The 23,872-nt window shown below is 31.2% G+C and overlaps 3 protein-coding genes across 3 annotated transcripts in view; all 3 read left to right on the forward strand.

Moving 5' to 3' along the window:
- Positions 1-23,872, forward strand: part of LOC123295469 — a 99,156-nt gene that overhangs the window by 38,680 nt on the left and 36,604 nt on the right. The window lies entirely within an intron of this gene.
- On the forward strand, positions 9,627-12,189 carry LOC123295439 (probable DNA helicase II homolog). The gene is made up of 3 exons (XM_044876793.1): positions 9,627-10,761; positions 11,196-11,813; positions 12,011-12,189. Exons 1-3 carry the CDS (start codon positions 9,627-9,629, stop codon positions 12,187-12,189), a joined length of 1,932 nt encoding a protein of 643 aa, XP_044732728.1.
- On the forward strand, positions 20,412-23,832 carry LOC123295447. The gene is made up of 7 exons (XM_044876807.1): positions 20,412-20,876; positions 20,931-21,001; positions 21,408-21,421; positions 21,562-22,140; positions 22,200-22,501; positions 22,566-23,210; positions 23,731-23,832. Exons 1-7 carry the CDS (start codon positions 20,412-20,414, stop codon positions 23,830-23,832), a joined length of 2,178 nt encoding a protein of 725 aa, XP_044732742.1.

Below are 23,872 nucleotides of genomic sequence, written 5' to 3' on the forward strand. Positions count from 1 at the left end.
AATTTGATTTATTTTTACTGCTTTCTAACATGTTTAACTACTTTTAATAAATAAGCTACACCAAAAAAGATTATAATGCCAATTGTAATAGTACCTCCTAATGCAAAAACTTTAATTAACAAATATTCCGAATAAAAATATTCTAAGAAATAATGTTTTATTGAGCCAATCATAATAGACATAATTATGCAGCATAATAAAACTTTAATACAAAAAGATTTTATATCCTGCTCTATATGTAGCATATTCTGCTTTTTAGTATAGCTATATAATAAACCTAAATTATACCAAGCTGCAATAGAAGTACCAACCACAATACCGATATGCTTTAAAGAATCCATCAATAACAAATTCATGCTGGTATTAATTATTATTGAAAATAGAGTTATTTTCAGAGGTGTTTTTGTGTCACTATTAGCATAAAAAATGGGAGTTAGAATTTTTGCCAAAATAAAAGCAGGTAGCCCTAAAGCAAACGCAGAAATAGCCTCAGCGGTATTTGTAGTATCAAGGGAAGTAAAAACGCCTCTTTCGTAAATCACGTTAATGATAGGATGCGATAAAATTATAATTCCAAAAGTCGCAGGCAGAGACAAAAATAGCCCCATTCTAATTGCATTATTCTTTACTTTCGTTGCAGCTACTATATCATTTGATTTATATATTTTTGATAATTCAGGTATGTAAAAAAACATATGTAAAAATTTCTACATATGTAAAAAAAAAATTTTCTTAATAAATAATTTTAATTTATTGACTATACGTGCAAAGAAATAGTACAACATGAAAAAACGATATCATTAACATTTATAAAGACAAAGAAAAAGGAAAACAAATTACACCTCTGACACTTTTAGAGGGTCAAAAAACGAAAATACAATGTCAACTGACGAAAGAATTGCTATGAAAAAAGAAGAAAATTGTTTTTTTTTTTTTTAACAGGTATGTCTTCAGCATAACCTGATTTACAATTTTAATTATAAAATTTAAAAAAAAAATTTGTTTAAAATTATCTAATGTGTTGAATTCCCACTTTTCCATATACAAATTCACTTAACAAAGAAAAACTTAAACTATTGCACTCGTTAGGTGATTTTAATTTGTATGTTTAAAATTTAGATTAGGAGTTAATTCGCACCACTACAATAAACCATCTTCATACCACTTTACTCTTCATATATGTTGCTGATGCAAATAAAATTCCAGAGTACATCCGTTAATAGCACTTAGAAAATCATACACTAGGCAAATTACAAATTAATATGTCAATCAGCATATGATATGTCCAGGTTAAATATACGTAATTAAACATTCAAAATGTTTTTCCAATGGCCAGGCAAAACAGTTATCAACAATGTTATATCTATTGCATGAAAAAATTGCCGCCAACATCCAATTATGAATTCATTTACATCGTCATAAGTTGTTTATTGTGAAAAGAAATATACAAAATCTTCCATCGAATTTGGTGCTTCCAAATATAATTATGCATTATCCATTTTGTAAAACGCAATAGTTCATCTCCATAAATAAACATAATTTGTGCCATAAGTGTATGAAATTTCAAATCGTTATCTATAGCGGTGTACTTTCAGATTCGTGTATTCTTGACAACCATATTTGTGTCAAGAAAAATGAGGTTATGTTACACACAACACAGTTTTTGAAAAAAATTAGATGATTGATTTATTTGTTATTAAAGTATAATCATTTGAGTGCAAAAATTTAAAAGAACATAAATTCAGTCAAGTCTTTTCACTTCTTTGGATTAAAATCATTTTACTCATTTGAGTACTACTAAAATGTATTAAAATTATAACATTGTATCGTTCAAATACACCAAAGTATACAAAAAATATTTTTTTTTTTTTTAAGAAACTGTAAGTTTTAAGAAAAAGAAAAAAGACTTGATTTTTACAATAAGTTTTTACATTATGCAATAGAACATTTAATTTGTAGGAATTCAAAACAAAAAGAAAAATCAAAATTAAAAGAAAAAATATACTAGATGTTATGTGAATTTTCCGCTCTTCTACTAGGAAAATAAACAATTTATCTAAAGAAGCCCTTACTCCAACAAACAAAAGTTTTTCCTTTTATTTATTAAAGAAAAGTACATTCGCGGTATGGGAAAGATTCCTTCAGACAAAGTTTAACCAAAAGATAATATTACGGATCTCTATGGAAAATTCTAGTACAATATATCATAAGTGACCAATTATTAGAAAATATAACAATAATCATCAAACAGATTATAATTGCTGGTAGGTAATGATTTAAACAATTTAATATTTATGCACGTAATATACGTTTTATAAGTTGTTAAATAATTATTTTTATTTCAGTTTTAGGTTACGTTCATGACAACTTACTTTATACAAACAATTGATGATGAAACATGGTATAAATTTTATGAAAAAAATTAAAGTTTGAAAAGAATAAAGTAATTTTCAAGTAGCTTAATAAGTTTTCATTAATTAACAATTTTGATGTACCAGTTTCTTTTTCAGATATGTCTCTGTACAGTTTCGTGAAACGGAATGAGATAGATTATGAAAATATTGAAGTGTATAATTTAAAAATTTTCGGAAAGAACTATTCTCTTCACACGATTTTTACCCACAAATTTACACAAAAGACCATCCAGAATAAAGAAATCTATGACATTTAAACCCGACTGGACGTCACGGTAAATGAATTTGCAATATTCCGAACTTTTTCTGTGATTCTCGTAGAGATAAATAGCGTTGAGATAAATAGCCCTAGATAATAACAGTTTAGACTCCGAAATATGAACTTTTTTTTTTTTTAAATTATCAACATGGTATAAATTTTACGAAAAAATTAAAGTTTGAAAAGAATAAAGCAATCTATAAATAGCTCAATAAGTTTTCATTAATTTACAATTTTGATGTACCAGTTCCTTCCCCCAGATATATATCGTTAAATACGTATTAGTATCCTTAGGATAATGTAATTATCTAGTACTATGATGGACAGGTTTAAGATGTGTAACATGGCATTTTTTAATTTCGTTTGTATTAATATGTTTTACTTGTACAGAAGACGGTGTATTAAACTTTGTAATCACATATGGACCCGAAAATCTAACAGCGAATTTTTTATCAGTATCAAAAGTCGAAGATGGTTCCAAGTTTTTAACCATAACAGTATCACCTATTTTTAGATTAGATTGAAGAGGATAATCTTTATACTTCTTTAAAGCTTTTCCGTTCGCGGCATGAATCGCGACCTTCACATCATCTATCGAAAAATCGTTTTCAGCCAAATTAATACTATACGCTAAATCGAAAGGAGTTTTCAATTCTCTACCCAGAAAAACTTTTGCTGGTGTCGTATCAATAGACGAATGGTACGTACGGTTGTAGTTGAAGGTAATACACTTCAATAATTCTGACCAATACTTATGATTTAAACCTTCCATTTTTAAAACAGCGGATAAGTTTATTTTAATATTTCGATCACTACGTTCAGATAAATTACTTTGGGCGTTGTATGGTGAAATGAATACCGGTCGTACCGTGCATTTCATTAGGTAATCATTGTATAAATTTGACCTAAAATCCGGAGCGTTATCAGAAATAACAAAATCCACGTAACCATACTGACAAAATATATTCTTTAAATTTTTAACTGTTACAGCCGCCGTGGCCCTACGAGTAGGAATTGTAATTAGGAATTTGGAAAATCCGTCCATCGCTACGAAAATGTATTTAAAATTTTCCACGGAGTTTAATAACGGACCAATATAATCGATGTACAAATGCGTCCAAACATTTTCTGGGGATATATGTGTTGGTTTAACGAGCATTGACTTATTGTGTGGTTTCATGATCGCACAGATATCGCATTTATTAAAAAAATTTTTAACCAACTGAAATAGATTTTTACACCAGAATCTTTTGGCTATATCTCTGTACAGTTTAATAATACCGGAATGAGATAGATTATGAAAATACTGAAGTGTATAATTTAGAAAATTATCGGGAAGAACTATTCTTTTCACACGATTTTTACCCACGAATTTACACAAAAGACCATCCCGATTAAAGAAATCTTTGACATTTAAACCCGACTCGATGTCACGGTAAATGAATTTGCAATATTCTGAATTTTCTGTGATTCTCGTAGAGATAAATAACCTTGCGGTTCTGTGTGAATAATATTAGATACTAACAGTTTAGACTCCGAAATATGAACTTTTTCTAAATTATCAAGTATTGTATCTTTCTCGCTTTGTTCGAACATACGCGACAAAGTATCTGCTATAACATTATCTTTACCTCGAATGTGTACTATAGAAAATTTAAACCTACTCAATTGTAAAATCCATCTACTGAGTTTATTAAAAGTTTGTGGTGTTTTAAAGAGCCAAACTAAGGCTGAACAATCAGTTTCTAACGAAAATTCCCTGTCCAAAAGGTAATCTTTAAAATGCGCTAGGGCCTTGACCACAGCGAGTAATTCCAATTCGTGCGCACTGTAGCGAATTTCCGCCCCTTGTAATTTTTTTGAAAAATATTCAATAGGAATAGGTCCACAAAATCTTGCGACAAGGTTGCCGAAATACGGAAAGAAGAAGCATCAGTAGTAACAATAAAACGTAAATTAAAATCTGGGAAACGTAATAAAGGGGGAGATATTAAAGCTTTTTTAAGTTGTTGAAAGGCTGTATGATGACTTTGATCGATTTTGAACTTTGCGTTTTTCTTTTTGAGAATATTAAAGGGATTAACAATTGAGCTAAAGTTTGAAATAAACTTAGCATAAAAAGCACACATACCCACGAATTTTTGCACTTCTTTAAGATTTCTCGGAAAAGGTAGGGTATTTATCGCTGCACATTTTTCTGGATCAGGCAATTTTCCCATATTACTGACAACATGCCCTAAAAGTCTTAAGCGTGTCATACATAAACGAAGTTTTTTAGGATTAATTGTTAGATTTAGTTCCTGGAAACGTTTAAACACTTTTGACAACTGAGAAATATGCTCATCCAAGTTATCTGAGTAAATAATCAAATCATCATAATACTGTTGGAAAAAACCTTCTTTACGAAAGTCAGAAAATTCACGTAATAAATACCTATTAAGAGCTTGAGAGGAATTTACCATACCAAAAGGGACCACATTAAAACGATACTGGCCAAAGGGGGTTACAATCGCAGTGATATCGCGAGACTCAGGAGCTAAGGGAATTTGATAAAAGCTACTACTCATATCCAAGCTCGAATAGTACCTAGACGAACACAAGGAATCAAAAATAGAGTTCATTTTCACTCCCGTAAGCGGATCAAACTGTATTTTAGGGTTTACGAACCTATAATCGGCACATAAACGAACACCACTTTGTTTTGGAACGAAAAATACTGGTGTTCCCCAAGGAGAAATACATGGAGAAAGAATTTTCCAATCTACTAATTCTTGAATATGCGCCTCCAAAAGTTGAATTTTATCTTTAGGAAAATAGTATGGAGATTTTCGTAGAGGTTCGCTATCTTTTAAAATTAATTTATATTCAAAATTGCGAGCTAAACCCGGTTTATTAGATAAAACAGATGAAAACATAGATAAAACCTTATTTAAGCGTTCGGTTTGAGGTTGTGATAACACCGCTTGAACCTCTGAAATTAGATTACATAATTTTGAATCACTTTTATAAGATACAAATGGAACTTCAAAATCTGAATCAAACTGAAATTTGATTCTTGAGGTCGCAAAATTATTTAAGATACCCGTGTGAGTAAGAGTTTCAGATCCTATAATCACAGGAAAAGGGATATTATCCGCAATTAAAAAGGTAGATTTCCAAGAAAAATAGCCCAACTTAAAAGATAGTTTACACGCTTGCTTAAATTGCATAAAGTTAGAGCCCGGTAACGTTGCCGTATATGAAACAGTTTCGAAATTAATTTTTATTGTTTTGAGTAAAGAATTGACTGCTTGTCGTGAAATAATATTACATGTGCTGCCCGAATCCAAAAGAGACAATACATCCAACACAGGAATTTCCTTAATGACATCATGAGGTCGAACAGATTCATTATTATTGTTACTACTGTGGTTTAGCTGCATTTGCGCATTTCTAGTTAATTCAGCAACAGAGTTCTGTTGTTGGTTAACGGCCAAGGATAAATTCCGTAACAAGTTTGTGGTTTCTTGTAAAAATAATGAAGTTTGTCTTAAAGGAGGACTCACCAAATCATCAATTCGCCTTCTTGCTCTTCTAAAAGTAGATAATGGCGTACGTTGTCGTCTACGTGGACTAGTGCCTGGGACAGGTTCTGCTGGTCCTTCCGACTGTACTTCAGTAATAGACGAATCCATATTGTTACTAAACTCAGATTAATGAACTTTACCAAATCAATATCCAACCTATAAGAAACAACTGTACATAAAATGTTCAACCAAAAACTTAAAGAGAGAAAGAAAATACACCAGGTATTTTCAAAAAAAAATTTTTAATAGTATAACATCAAGTTATCTATTAGAATATTAACGCACAAAAGGTGCTTTAAATGAGAAAAATCTCAATTTTAAGGTAAAAACTTAAAGAGAGGAAGAAAATACACGAGGTATTTTTCCAAAAAAAAATTTAATAGTACAACATCAAGTTATCTATTAAAATATTAACGCACAAAAGGTGCTTTAAATGAGAAAAATCTCAATTTTAAGGTAAAACTGAGGAGAAAAAAAAAATTAAAAATCATAAGTAATGACAATAACATATCATATTAAGGGTTTGAGATAGAATCGAAAGATAAAATTTAGTGTAGATCAAAAAGAAAATAAATTATCTAGTTTGATAACCGACGAAATTGGTATATCCATCGGTTTACGGTAAATTTCGGTTATAAAACACCAAACATCCATCCATTTGGCTCGCTGCCAAATGAAGCAAAAAGAAACGAAAAAACCCATGATGGGGTTTCATGAAAGAGAATATAATTATTAGTTAAGATTAACGGAGTTACGAGTTGAAAAGTGTGCTAGAGGGCCCAACCCATGCAGTTTTCCGGGATAATTGTACTTTTTAGAGCCACCCTGATATTTAAAACCGACAGGTCCAGAGGATAAGATCAGAACTGGATGGGAATGTTTAGTGTTCAAAATAAAGGCTTCATTTCTTTACTTTTCCAAAAGTTACCGTATGGATTTGAATTTCACATCTACAAAACAAAAATGTCCAAAAGGAAAGAGTTAAAACCAAATATCAAAGGTAATTTTAAACTTGAAAGATATTTTATATAAACATAATCAAATACAAATTTAACGCGTTAAGCGTCATTATGAAAATTTACAAAGTATAGGAATTTAACACATTAAGTGTTTACTGAATAACATAAATCAAGTATTTAATAAATACACAGTGTTTTTTTTTTTCTAAAGTGTTTTACGAATAACGATTAATAAATTCTAAGCCATTTTAAACCTAGAAACCTTAAATAAACTTATATCAAAGGTTTAAACGGATGCATGATATATTGAAATTAAACATTTCAAACTATCTCCAAAAACCCAATAATTATAATAAATCGAAACATACCAGATAATTTAATAAAAATATCACTGCTTGCTCACATATTGTTTAAGTGTGCCACGTGCAAATAATTTAAAATTGAATATTGAATGTAGGATCCATTACTGTTTTTACATTGCGATCCTTGCTGTCCGAGAGCCCAAATCGAAGAGAACTCCTAATCAATACTCAAACAAGTAGGTTAGTAAATTCCTCCGCGTAGCGATCACTGCGCATAAGAAAATAGATCCATTATTTTATGTAATATGTTGTGTTCGTAATTTATGTACTCTAACCGACATAAATTACGGAACAATAGTTTTACCAGTTTATAACAGAGAGAAGTTATTGCCGAGAGCTATTGAGAGCTGTCTTAATCAAACATTTAAAGATTTTGAGCTTATTATAATCGATGATTGCTCTAACGATAAAAGCTTTGAAATAGCAAAGGAATATGCAAAGCAGGATCAGCGTATTAAAGTAATAAGAAATGAGCCTAATAAAAAATTGCCAGCTAGTCTTAATATTGCTTTTAAAGAGGCTAAGGAGCAGTATTTTACTTGGACTTCCGATGATAATTTTCTGCACGAAGATGCTTTAGCAAGAATGAATAATGTTTTAGATAATTCACCGGATATAGGGCTTGTTTATACCGATTATACTTTAATTGATGAGCAGGGCAAAATAGGGGCAAGACTCTATCAAGAATCTCCGGAATTTTTGCCTATTCGTGATTGTGTTGGAGCATGCTTTTTATACAGAGCAGATATAGCAAAGAGAGTAGGTGGATATAACGAAAACATGCATTTAGTTGATGATTATGAATATTGGCTTCGGTTTGGGCTTGTTACGAAATTTGCTCATATACCAGAGTCGTTATATTTTTATATGGTGCATGATCAGAGCCTAACAACTGAACGTAAAGCAGAAGCCAAAAAAGCTAAAAGAGCTTTGCAAGAATTATTTAAAGATAAATATACTATTCCTGATAAGATTAAGCCTATAGATGATTTATATAGCTGGTTTATTGAGGATAAAAATTTAAATTCTTATCTCAAATTATTAAAAATAATAATTTATAATCCTATCATTACCCTTTCTTATATTCTAAAAAACCTTAAAAGAATTAGATAAATTTTTATTGATAAAAGGGTATTATTGGGTATTATGTTATTCACTGTCATCCCGTGGCTTGTCCGGCTTTGTTGCATGGATCAGTTCCACCATTGTCATCCCGCGACTTAATTGCGGGATCCAGTTAAAAATACTAATAATATTAGTATTTTTATTTATTTTCTGGACACCGTGGTCAAGCCACGACATGACATCGAGCAGGCTTTTCAAGCCCTACAACAAACTGGACTAAATAAATATATTATATGCCAAATCACGATTTCCTACATTCATTAAACGAGCAGCAGCAAAAGCAGTTCTTCATACCGAAGGACCGCTTCTTTTGCTTGCAGGGGCAGGGACGGGTAAGACGAAAGTACTAACCTCAAGAATTGCAAATATTATTCATCAAAATTTAGCATCCCCTCAAAATATTTTAGCTGTTACTTTCACGAATAAAGCAGCAAAAGAGATGCAGGAAAGAGTCCATAATTTGGTTAGCTCTTACGGTCTTAATATTGGTACTTTCCACTCAATGGCAGCAAGGATATTGCGTGATCAAATAGAGCATTTAAATCTTGGTTTAAATAGCAGATTCACTATTATTAATCAAGATGATCAACTAAGATTGATTAAGGATATAGTAAAGCTCAAAAATATTGATACTAAAAAATATGCTCCTAAATTAATACATATCGTAATCTCACGTTGGAAAGATCAAGGTTTATTGAAAAAATAAGCTTTCAAGCTCTGATACTAATTTACCGCTGCAACGTCTAGCAAAACTTGTTTATGAAGAATATCAGCAAAATTTACTGATCTCTAACGTAGTGGATTTTGGGGATTTACTGCTTTATAATAATGAGCTTTTCATTAAAAACCCTGAGATATTAAAATATTATCAAGAAAAATATCGTTATATTTTAATTGATGAGTATCAAGATACTAATGTCGTGCAATATTTGTGGGTAAGAATGCTTGCAAGCTTAAGTAAAAATATCTGTTGTGTTGGTGATGATGATCAGTCTATTTATGGTTGGCGTGGTGCAGAAGTAGGTAATATATTACGTTTTGAAAAAGATTTTTTAAATGCCACGATTATTAAATTAGAGCAGAATTATAAATCAACTCTGCCAATTCTTGCGGCTGCTTCAAATGTTATCAATAACAATAAAAATCGTCATGGCAAAACCTTATGGACTGATAAGGAAAGTGGTGAAAAGATCAAGATTATATCTTGTTGGAACGATAAAGAGGAAGCAATATATATTGCCTCCGAAATAGCTAGGTTAGTGCGAGAGGGAAGATATAGTGCAGGAAATATTGCTATATTAGTAAGGGCAGGGTTTCAAACTAGAAGCTTTGAAGAAGCCTTTATAAATAGTGCTATGCCTTATAAAATTATCGGCGGTTTGCGGTTCTATGAACGTATGGAAATAAGAGACGTGCTTGCTTATATCCGTATTGCCTTAAACCAGAATGATAATTTAGCATTAGAGCGTATTATTAACGTACCGAAAAGAGCAATAGGAGCAGCTACTTTAAATAAAATTAAAACGTATGCTATAGAAAAAAATATCTCTAATTTCGCTGCTATTAAAGAAATGCTAGAAAATGGTGAGATAAAAACAAAATCCTATGAAACTTTAAAAGATTTAGTTACCAAAATTAGCAATTGGCATGAAAGATTTTGCTTTGATGCTCCAATAAATGTAACTAAAGCAATACTTGATGATTCCGGATATTTAGAAATGCTTCAGGAAGAGAAAACTGAAGAAGCTTTAGGCAGGATCGAGAATATAAACGAAATGCTAAGAGTTATTGCTGTGTTTAATGATATTCATGATTTTATTGAGCATTCTAGCTTAGTTATGGAAAATGAAGTTTTAGAAACCAATTATGGTGGTTCTATAACAATAATGACACTACACGGTGCTAAGGGTCTTGAATTTGATGTAGTATTTTTGCCAGGTTGGGAAGAGGGGGTGTTTCCGTCTCAAAGATCTTTGGATGAAGAGGGTGAAAAAGGTTTGGAAGAAGAACGTCGCATTGCTTATGTTGGTATTACTAGAGCTAAAAAAGAGCTTTACATCACCAATGCTGAAAGCCGTAAAATATTCTACGAAATAGTCAGATCATACCCATCAAGGTTCATAACCGAAATCCCAGATGAAATAACTATCCGCACATCTTCTATGAAAAAATACGATTCTTTTTATAAATTTTAACTAATTTTTTTTCTAGAATTTAAAATTAATTTGGCATTTTTTCTATTATGTTTATTATTATTTAAAATAAATTAAAAAAGGAATAATATGACAGAGAATTTGAAAGTTGATGACAGAGTTCAGCAACTGAAAGACATAATGGATATGCAAGAAAAGGATTTAAATATTAATGATCAAGCTCAGCAATTCCCAAGAAAGATGTAGCTGATGAAAAAATTAATGAGATTGAAGAAGCAAAAAATTTAAAAATTGATGATCAGAACCAGCAATCATCAAATAGAAATGTAGTAAATAACAAAATCAACGATATTACAGGAGTAATTAGAAAGTTTGATCAATATCAGTCATTAGTACCTAAAGATCTTTCTTTTCTTGATCAACCGCTTCAATATGTACAAAATTTTGGTGGAGCGTTAGATTTAGGTTATGACCTTATAAGGTCCTATCTTAAAGAAGAGAGAATTCAAAATCTTGTTGATAGTATAAATGAAAATGCAAAACAAAATGCTGCAATAACTACAAAGCAAAATAGAAAGAAAATTAAACTTTATGCTGCAAAAATTGAAGGTAATTTAAAAGGATTTAGGGTAAGTTTAGATTTAGAATCAATGAAACCTGTACTAAATGAATTTAATGATCAAGATATAAATACTTTAACAAATGCAATTAATGAATCATTAGTTGAAGTGAGTAATAATAAGATTCCCGCAGAGATATATACTGAAAAACTACTAGAAGCAGTTATAGAAAAATTACCTAATTCTTTATCACAGCAAAAATTGCAACAATGTAAGGAATTTATTCATAGTGGGGGAAAAAATAAAAAAACATATACAGAATCGGAAATGGATAGAAAAGAAATTTCTAAAGCAGCAGAAGATTCAGTAAATCAACTGACAGAAAGATTAGATAAAATACTCAAGAAAGTAAAATGTTAGAGCCTATGGTTAGGCTTCTTGCACCTTTATATGAGAGTACCAATGAAAAACTTATTGAAAAAACAGGAACTATTTTAAAGAATTTAGATTCTGCTTATCTAACTGACAATAGTCCTAGAATAGTCTCGGAGCTAAAAGAAATTAATGACAAAGGTACTTCTCTCTGGGTAAAGTTTAAATCAATTTTTACAGGTAAAGATTACTTGGAGGAAAAACTAGAACAATCAGTAAATAAATATGCAGCGTTAAGTGATGAGTATGTCAAAAAAGAAATTGATAATAAAATCTTTTCAAATGCTTTAACAAACGAACAAATTGCTGCTTGCTTAACAAAATTAATGAATAAAACTGTTGAGCCAAAAAGAAGTTAATAATCATAATCTTAATGTAGTTGAAATAAGAAAAGCAAATCCTGAAATATTTGATAAATTATTATTTGCCAACCAATCTCAAACATCTTCAAAAGACAAACCTGCTATTCATCAAGAGAATCAGAAAGTAAGAATAAGAGGACCTGGTCTTTAGTTAGCCTTCTTTCCAAGCTGTGAAGATTTCTAAAAATACCTTAAAATGGGATATGTATTAGAAATCTTCATAGAACCTATCTTAGTTATTTCACATCGTTAATTTTTTAAATATTTCAATCAAAAGATAAAAAAGTTGCAAATTATGGAATTTTGATATCTAATATATCAAATGTTTTAATAATAGGTAACATATGGCTATAAAGTTACAAGAAGCACAGCATGAGGTTAGGAGTAAAGATAAAGAAAATGATTTAATACAATTATTAAGAAAAGACTAAAAAGAAACAAAAAACTATTTAGTACAAGGGTTAATTAACGAGGGATTAAAAAAAAAGAAATTAATGTAAATGATCCTGATGTAAAAAAAACAATTCAAAATCTAATATATTCTGATCCTGATGACCCTAAAAATATATCTTTTGATCCTAGTAAAAAAAATGATATTAAAAGTATTATTGCAACTATAAAAAATAACAACGAGCAAATAACAAAACGGGAGCAAGATGGTTATAATCCTGAAGCTTTTAAAGGAATTAAGGAAGAGATGGAAAAGCTTTCTAAGCAGTTAGAAGCAGAATTATCAAACCAAAAAAATGTAGATAATCTTGTAAATGAACGTGTAAAAAACCGTATATTTATGTATAATAATTTTGCTAAAGAAAATCAGCCAATATTTAAAGATGAAAAACTTATAGGTAAAATAAATAAATATGTAGAAATATCGCAAGATACAGTTTCGCCTTTGCTAAAAAATGAAAAATTATTAGACCCATTAGTGCGGCAAATTACTAAAAATGCTAGCGATTTTTTTGGTAAAGATGGAGCTAACGTTAAAAATGTATGCGTTTTAGATGAGAAAAAGTTGACTGATGAAAATATCCTTAAATTTACTTATGAAACTAATCATGCTATTAAGTCGTTTGAATCAGTACAAAAAGGGATTAATAACTTAGATGTTGCAAAAAATAAGCAGGTCACAGAAACATTATTATCTAAATTAGACACAGATTATATAACTAAATATAATAACACAATAATCAATGAGTTACAGGCAGTTAGTAATAAAGGCACTTCATTTTTAGAAAAAATACAAGCAGTTTTTACAGGAAAAGATTATTTGAGAGAAAAATTAGAGAATGTCCTAGATGCTCATATTAAGGCAAATAACAAGCATATAGATAATAAAATTACTACTCTTTCAAAAGGTTTAAAAAATAATGAATTTGTTACGGGTTTAAAGCATTTTATAGATGAAAATACAAAAAAAATATCAGATAACTCTAAACTTCGAAATGTAAATCTCAATGAAATACATAATAATAAAGCTGCTTTAGTAGAGCTTAGAAAAATTAATCCGCACAGATTTAATCAAACAGTGTTTGAAGATTCAAAGCGGCTTGCTTTAAAGTCTAAACCTCACAATATAAAAATTGAATCACCTACGCCTAATCTTTCTAATAAAAAAGGTCAAAATATAGTTAGATAAATATTATTCGAGGGTATCAGAAAGTATGTGTAAGTTGTAAAAATAGTTAAGAATAAAAATAACATAAACAACTTACATGGATCTAATATGAAAAATAAGATCAAAGTATCAAATCCAACTATAGAGAGAGTAGTATCAGAAATACTATTCCAAAGTGATTCATCTGAGATATTTGGCAAGGAAGGAATCTTTCAAGAATTTAAAAAGCAGATAGTAAATAAGATTTTAGAAAAAGAAATGGAAACTCATATTGGTTATGAGCAACATTTCAAAAATGAGAAAGATTCATATAACAGACGTAATGGTCACTATGATAAGACTTTAATAGATCCTGAGGGTCGTAAATTGAGTATAGAGGTACCAAGGGATCGGGATGGAGAATTTGAACCTAAAATAATGTCCAAAGGAGTGCGTAAATTTGAAGGATTTGATGATAAAGTAATATCGTTATATGCTTGGGGAATGAGGTGGTCCAATTTGTCTAGACTAAAAATTAAGATTTATGTAGTTAAGTGGGATAGGGTTAACACCCTCGCCTTTAGGCGAACACTTTAGTATAATCTATCTACTAGGTTACTAGAGGAAGAGATGGAATATAGGAGAGGGTCTCATAGCCTGTATGATTTAAAGTATCATATAGTGTTTTGTACAAAGTACAGGTATAGAGTTTTAACTGGGCAAATAGCAAGTAGAGCAAGGGAAGTAATTCAGGAAATATGTGCAGCTAATTACATTGATATAATTAGTGGCAGCATAAGTCCTGATCATGTTCATATATTAGTATCAGTTCCACCGAGTATCTCAATATCTAAGGTGTTACAATATATTAAAGGAAAGAGTAGTCGTAAATTGCTACAGGAATTTGAACTACTTCGTAAGCGATATTGGGGTCAACATCTTTGGGCTAGAGGGTATTTTGTTATTACAGTTGGTAATGTGAGTTCAGAAGCAGTACAGAAGTATATAGAGCAACAAGAAGAATTTCATGAAAAAGATGATTTTGGAATATCAGAGTTTTAGCGTTTACGCTTTTAATCTGCTTTGCAAGCGTAAACCAAACTACCGGCTTTAGACGGTAGAAATTGATTAACCATATTGTAATAAAGCTATAGTATATTGTCAATGTTTAAATAATCTTAATGCTTACAGCTACTTCCATGAACATGAGGAGGGTGCATTTTTATATATTTCAGCATTTTTTTAAGCAAAGTGTCGCGTTTTAGTTTAGATAAGTGATCTAAAAAAACTTTGCCATTTAAATAATCTACTTCATGCTGAATTACTGTTGCTAAAAAATCTTGTGCTTCTAGCTCTTGTTTATTCCCTTGATAATCAAAGTAATTTATTTTTATTGCTTGTGATCTGGTAATAGGTGCTTCTATTCCTGGAAATGATAAAGATCTTTCCATAAATGTTTGTTTGTCACTTGAGAAATAAGTTATTTCCGGATTGATAAAAATAATAGGTGATGATTTGTTATTCTCATGTAAATCAACTACCGCTATACGCTTTAATATACCGACCATATTAACACCAAGCCCTACAGCTCTTTCTATCTGCATAGTATTAAGCATTTTGTCTACAATAGTACGAATATTATCATCAACAACTTCTATATGTTCTGCTTGCTTCTTAAAGATATCGTTTGGAGCGTAAACTATTTGATAATAAGATTTTTCTTGGTTCATAATACTAATTTTTAATTATAATTGTTGATAATATATTTTGATTATAAGGTTCTTGCAAGTGATAAGAGCGTCTTTTGCTAGGGTATTTTGCTGGGTTTGCATAAGTATCTTCTGCAATTTTTTTAATATCTTTAACTCCTGCTTGCTTAAGCTGTAATTCTACAAATCCTGGTAAATCAAACTTATAATGATTTTCTTTTTTTGAATATATGAAGAATTGCTTATTATTAATATTTTTATCTAAAAAAGCCTTATAATATTCTGTATCAACTTCATATGATTCTTGTGCTATAGCAGGACCTATTAGTGCAGTCAAATTTTCTACACCTTTTCTATCATCTTATTAACTATGTTATGGATAATACCGTTTATAGCACCTTTCCATCCTGCATGTGCTGCTCCAATTATTTTACCATCACCGCTTACAAGTAACGCTGGTACACAATATGCAGTTTGCACTGCTAGAACTAAATTTTTTCTAGTAGTAATACTGCCATCAGCTTCAGGTATGATAATAGAATTATTATCTGCATCAATAATATCTATACCATGATTTAAAATTAGAATATCTTCTGCTTTAAAATAATCAGTTATGGCTTTTTTGTTTCTTATTATTTCTATTTCATCTATAGAATTATTTTTTTTTACATATCTATGACTAGAATCCTTGAATGTTCCGTCAAAAATTTTATAATATACTAGTCCGTTTATTAGTGCTTCCATGCAAATATCCTATAATAATTTTATTAATACCTTATCTAATAACCTAAAAAAAAAGAAACAGCTAGAAAAAATCATTTTCCAATTTCATAAAGATTATAATTTAATACCTATTATTGGGGTAGAGATAGAGTTTTACTTAAGCCCTAATATTGATATATCTAAATTTGAAATACTTGCAAGAAAATATTTAACGAAGTTTAAAATTTCTAAAATAAAAAAAGAAAAAGGTAATAATCAATTCGAAATAGATCTTCCTCCATCCCATGATTTAGTAAATTAAAAATGATACTTAAAGTTAAAAATACTTTAACAAAAATAGCTGAGTATTTAAATGGTCATACGGATTTCTCTCCTAAACCTTTTTTAAATGATTATGGAAATAGTATGCATTTCCATATAAGTTTTGATATAGAATCTGGCGATTATATAATTTTAGCAGCACAAGGTTAATGCCATTATATGCTAGATACTCTACTTGCTTTTATGCCTGGTAGTATTGATTATTTACGCCTTGACAAAGATTTTATGGCACCAACTCATGTATCTTATGGAGGAAATAACAGAAGTGTAGCTATTCGAACTCCAAATGTTGTTCCTAAACGTTTAGAACATCGCTTATCTTCTCCTGAAACTGATCCTTATATAGCAATTTTTACTATTTTAAAGTCTATATTATTATCTTTAAAATTTCCAAATTCAATTAAAAAAACAGAAAAGATTTACGGAAATGCTTTTGATCCGCAATATTATTTAACGCCACTACCAACGTCAGCTCAGGAAAGTTTTAAGCTATTTAAGCCAGAGTTTTGTAGATAAAATTTTTTACCAAAGATTTACATAATTATCAATCTTCACGAAACCTAAATTAGAAGCTATAACTTTTTATATACTTATTTATTAGAGCTATAAATATTAGTAAGTTCTACGTAATTTCTTACATTATCTTGCATCTCTTCTAGCTCTTGATCTGTTAAATATCTAACGAATTTTGCAGGGCGACCCATCCATAATTCTTTAGATTTAATTATCTTTTTAGGAGGTACAAGGCTTCCTGCAGCAACAAAAGCATATTCTTCTATTACTGCATAGTCCATTATTGTGCTACTCATACCAATAAAGGCATTATTGCAGATAATACAAGCATGAATAAGCGATAAATGACCAATAGTTATGTTATTGCCTATTTCTACAGGACCATTAAACCTTGAAGTATGAATTACGCTGCCGTCTTGTACGTTAGTATTATCCCCTATCTTTATTGATTCAACACCTCCTCTTAAAACAGTGTTAAACCAAATGCTTGAATTACTTCCGATCTTAACATTACCTATTATAGAACTACTTGGAGCAATATAAGCAGTTTTATTAATATTAGGTTTAATTCCTTTATAAGGAAGAATCATTAATTATAATCTACCCAAGAAATATTACCATCTTTACGGTAATAAACTATATTTATACGATTGTTATTAATATTTTTGAATACTAACTGCCGGTAAATTTTCTAAATCAATTTTCATTACTGCGTCTTTTACTGATAGCTTTAATATTTCTACAGGTTTTTCAGCAATAATTATTGGATAATTAGCATCATTTGTATCATTAGTATTTTCTTGATCTTGAGGACTAATAATATATTTAGTACCTTCAGAATCGATTTCAGATATTTTTACTTTACCTGTGTGATGATTTTTTAGTTTTGATTTATATTTTCTAAGCTGCTTTTCGAGTTTTGCCATAGCTTTGTCAAATGCTACATATATGTCATTGCAGCTCTCGTTACTCTTAACGATATTATGCTTACCTGAACCATATTTTGCTATAATAGCGCATTTAAAATTTATTCCTTCTTTTGAATAATGTATATCTGCACTTATTATATCAGAAAGATATTTTGTTAGAACTTGGTTAGCTCTTTCTTTTGAATATTCTTGTAAATTATTACCAATAGAAATATGTTGTCCTGAAACTGAAATAATCATAAATAACCTTATAGCTTGAAATTAAAACTATAACGTAAATATTAGTTATAGTGTATATAGATGTTACCTAGTAACATCTATATAATTAATTTATATTTAGCGTAATTTCAAGCTTTTATTACAAAATAAATCTCTTTCATGGGTAACTGATTTATTTTCTTGTAGTCTAATTAAGTCCTTAGTAATTTTTCTTACTAAAGAGGGTTCTATCCCTGCTTCAAAACATATGAGTAGAAGAGTCACAGGGATCCTGGGCCAGTTTGACCTCAAGTAACCCCGGATGGTACACTTTTCAAAAAAGGGCAAACCTAGGTGAATGTTGGAAACCTCGGAAGTTGGAGGGGATAGATGACGTCATTGACCAATAGTAAATCAAGATGGCGTTGGGAGGTGTGGTGGGGTGTGGCTGACAGAGCGTTAGTGTGTTTCTTGGCGGAAGTGGGGCTTAAAGTGGTGGGCGTGGTTTTGGAAGTGGGGGTTAAAGGGGGCGGGAATTGGACGTGAGATAATCGAGCCCACTTTCAGCCCAGTTGGATGGTACACTTTTCCAAAAAGGGCAAACCTCGGTTGAATGCGAAGTTGGAGGGGGGACGTCATTGACCAATAGTAGCGCTGTAAAAATCAAGATGGCGTCGGGAGGTGTGGTGGAGGAGAATAATGGCTGCCTAAGCATTGATGACGTCATTGGCTTTAACCAATAGTGGCGGAGAGTGAACGGGGGGCGGGACGTTGACATTAGTCAGCAATTTTAAAGAATATGTTAATTTGACCTTGAAAAATATTGTAATTTGACACTTTATACATGATAAAATTCAAGATACGTGACCGGATGTTAATATTTTTTTTTTATTGAGTCAGCATTGTAATATGACACTTGAAATTTACATAATAAAAATACATGTTCAAACTTGTTTGAATGGACTTTGATCTTAAAATAATTTCACACGTGTCAGCAATTTTCAAGAATATGTTAATTTGACCTTGAAAAATATGATATCATCATCTTGTAACAAGTTCAAACTTGTTTGAAATAATTTTACATGTGTCAAAACACGTGACCGGATGTTAATATTTTTTTTTATTGAATTAGCAATGTAATATGACACTTGAAATTTACATAATAAAAATACATGTTCAAACTTGTTTGAATGGACTTTGATCTTAAAATAATTTTACACGTGTCAGCTATTTTCAATAATATGTTAATTTGACCTTGAAAAATATGATATCATCATCTTGTTACAAGTTCAAACTTGTTTGAAATAATTTTACATGTGTCAAAACACGTGACCGGATGTTAATATTTTTTTTTTTTTATTGAATTAGCAATGTAATATGACACTTGAAATTTACATAATAAAAATACATGTTCAAACTTGTTTGAATGGACTTTGATCTTAAAATAATTTTACACGTGTCAGCTATTTTCAATAATATGTTAATTTGACCTTGAAAAATATGATATCATCATCTTGTAACAAGTTCAAACTTGTTTGAAATAATTTTACATGTGTCAAAACACGTGACCGGATATTAATATTTTTTTATGATTAAGCAATGTAATATGACACTTGAAATTTACATAATAAAAATACATGTTCAAACTTGTTTGAATGGACTTTGATCTTAAAATAATTTTACACGTGTCAGCTATTCTCAAGAATATGTTAATTTGACCTTGAAAAATATGATATCATCATCCTGCTACAAGTTCAAACTTGTTTAAACATGTTCAAACAAGTTTGAACATGTTTAAACTTGTCTGAATTCCAAGAAAAAATAATTAGTTTGAATTACGATTATAAAAATATCAAATTACAACTTTTTTAGTGGTGGGGATAATGCTATAAAAAGTGATGTACGTGGCTGTTGAAGTATCTCTTTGAAATTTACCTTTGCTTCAGTTAGTTTTTTCCGCATATATTTTTTACGTTATTATTATTATTATTATTATTATTATTATTATTATTATTATTATTATTATTATTATTATTTTGTTTTTGATATATTTATTATTCTAAACTTAGTCTATATATTTTATACAAAAAACAAATATTACTCAGTTGTAAGTTAACTTTAGTGTTGAACGTTTGGTAACGTATATTTTGCTTAGTATTTGAAAATATAACGGTAAGTGTAAAATTTTTTAAATAATATTGTGAAACTTAAATATAATTTTTTTGAAAGATGGACACCTACGAACAAAATGTTATGCAAACGCTAAACGCGGTACCTCAAGGTGGTAGCACTGATATGATGAAGAAAGTGGAGAGAGCGTTGAGGCTCATCAAGACGGTGGAGGAAGCTGAGCGATGGATGATACTTAATAAGCAGAACATCCGCTTATTCAAAAAGATGTTGATGTTAAAGAAAGAAAATCCTCTGCGTCTTGAAGCTAATATTGGACTTTGTAAATCATACCAGCGGCAACTTCACCGACTGCGATTAGATTTAGTTAAACAAGGTGGTGGAGTCACCAAAAAACAAAATCGACATCTAATCTGGGAGACAATTGAAACCCACCACCAGGGCAGGGTGAAGACTGGTATGATTACAAATTTGGATTATAAAGATCCAAATATATTTTTCAACCGGGCATTTCCAATGTTTAGAAGACACGTTCGGCGTGAGCTAGTGAATCATCCCCTCAAGGTAAGTAAAATTTAAGATTTATAATTTAAATAGTCTAATGAGATTTTATTTCAGGTGTATATTATGTTCACGGGTAATTTCATTAAGCCCACCACCAAAGAGGAGGATTTGAAAACTTTTATAACGCCGGCCAAGGAAATGTATCTGACAACGGACATGCAGGAGTGGTACATTGATCATGTCAAAAACTATTTGTTGAAAAAATTGGAAGAATTCCAGGAACGCGATAGCGGTTGGGCTCTTGACATGATCATAAATATTCGAGTCCACATGAATAAGTACTCTCCGATCACAGCTGGAACATTTTGCGAACTACCATCTGCAATTAAATGTAGAAAAGCTGTGATCAATGTCCAGAATAAAGACCAGCATTGTTTTCTATGGTCGATAATGTCAGCACTTTACCCGGTTGAAAAGCATCCTCATCGTTTAACTAAGTACCCGCACTATAAATATCATTTAAAATATGATGGATTAAAGTTTCCCATGTCTCTGGATCAAATTAATAAATTTGAAAAGATGAACCCGCAGCTATCGATTAACGTGTACGGCTACAAAGTTACGTTTCTACGTGATTTAGAAATTTTCCCTGTACGCGTTAGTTCGAACACTGCGGGGAAGAAAATTCATCTATTGGCTGTGGAGAATGGGAACAGTCACCACTTTTGCTGGATAAAAAATTTAGCAAAGTTGGCTCGATCGGGTGTAACAAAATACAAGAATAAAATTTATTTATGCGATCGATGTCTCAACTATTTTGCTACAGAAGTCAAACTCCAACAGCATTCAGTAAATTGTGGTGAAAAAGAAGCGGTGCGGGTACGAATGCCTGAAACTGATGACGAGCGGTTCGTTGAGTTCAAAGATTTCAACAGCAAGGAACGTGTTGAGTATATGGTGTACGCTGACTTTGAGGCACTATTGGTACCACAACATCATGAAGACATGGAAATGGATCATGGGTCTTATACAAAAAATATTCAAAAACATGTACCCTACAGTGTAGGTTACTATGTTCATTGTACCCATGATCCCAACCAATCGTTTTATAAGGCATACCGTGGTGCTGATTGTGTCAAGTGGTTTGTTCATGAACTGGAACAAGTAGCGTACTCATTAGAGCAAAAAATAAAACACGTTAAACCAATGTATCCGCTCACCGTCGAACAAGAACTGGATTTTATGTCAGCAGAGAAGTGTCACATTTGTGGTAAAGATTTCGTATCCAATTCCATACGTGTTCGCGACCATTCACATCGCACAGGTAATGTAATTTATTTATTATTTTTTAATTTCATCTAATTTTATATTAATCTATTTTAGGTATCTACCGTGGAGCAGCACACCAATTTTGTAATCTGCATTATCAAGATTCAAGGGTGGTACCTGTTGTGATGCACAACTTAAGTGGATACGATTCGCATTTTATTATTGAAGCTCTGCTGACGGAAATCGACGGTCAAGTTGATGTGTTGCCCATCAACAAAGAAAAGTACATCAGTTTCACAAAGCACGTCTCGGACATTCAATTAAGATTCATTGATTCCTTCCGATTTCTCGCAGACAAGTTGGAAAATCTGGCCTCATATTTAGATAATGATAAAAAATCCATTTTACATAAAGAGGTAAATGATAAAATATAATTAATTTTTAATACAGGGTTGTAATTTGTTTTTTAATTTTTTATAGGTCAGTAATGATGAACAATTTCAATTGCTAACGAGAAAAGGTGTATTTCCATATGAATACATGAGTAGCTGGGGACGTCTCCAAGAGACAAAATTACCACCAAAGGAGGCGTTCTACAGTGTGTTAACAGATGAACACATAACGGATGAGGATTATAACCATGCGATACAGGTATGGAACACATTCAATTTACATACACTAGGTGATTATTCAGACCTGTATATGAAAACTGATGTGTTACTACTTGCGGATATTTTTGAAAATTTCCGTAACGCTTGTATTCATAGCTATAGTCTCGATCCTAGTCACTATTACACACTTCCTGGCTACACGTGGAGCGCCATGTTGAAATACACCAATATCAAATTGGAATTGTTCACGGATATTGATGACTTGTTGTTTATCGAGAAAGGAATCAGAGGCGGTGTAAGTCAATGTTCTAATCGCTATGCTAAGGCAAACAATAAGTACATGGAAGAGGGGTATGATAAAACTCAAGAAGATGTCTACCTTATGTATTACGATGTGGTGAACCTATATGGTGCAGCAATGTGTGGATACCTACCAACAGGAAATTTTAAGTGGGTCGACACACCAAACATCGAGGATGTTGCAGATGATTCACCAGTCGGGTACATTTTAGAAGTAGACCTTGAAATACCCCAACATCTACATGATAACTTTAGCGATTTACCGCCATGTCCGGAGACAACGAAACCACCTGGATCAAAACAAAAATATCTTCTGTCAACCCTTTACAATAAGACCAACTATGTCGTGCACTACAGGAATTTAAAACTGTATACACAACTCGGTGTTAAGGTAACAAAATACCACCGTGTGTTACAATTCGATCAATCTGCATGGTTGAAACCATATATTGATTTCAATACCGAGATGCGCAAGAACGCCTCAAATGAGTTTGAAAAAGCATTATTCAAACTCATGATTAATGCCATCTTCGGTAAAACCATGGAGAATGTGAGGAAACATCGGGTTGTGTACATACGAAAAAATTGGGATGGAAAACATGGTGTGAAGAAATTAATTGCCAACCCCAATTTTCACAGTATGATGGTGCTCGACAATGACGTCAGTATTGTTGAAATGAAAAAATCACAGATACGTTTCAACAAACCCATCTACATAGGCTTCACAATTTTAGACATATCGAAAACGTTTGTGTATGACTTCCACTACAACTACATGTACCAACGGTACAACCCCACAAATGTCAGGTTATTATACACAGACACCGATAGTCTAATTTATAGCGTGAGAAATACTGACGTCTATGAGGTCATGAA

Source organism: Chrysoperla carnea, chromosome 1, assembly GCF_905475395.1.
Source record: "Chrysoperla carnea chromosome 1, inChrCarn1.1, whole genome shotgun sequence".
Lineage (NCBI taxonomy): Eukaryota > Metazoa > Arthropoda > Insecta > Neuroptera > Chrysopidae > Chrysoperla > Chrysoperla carnea.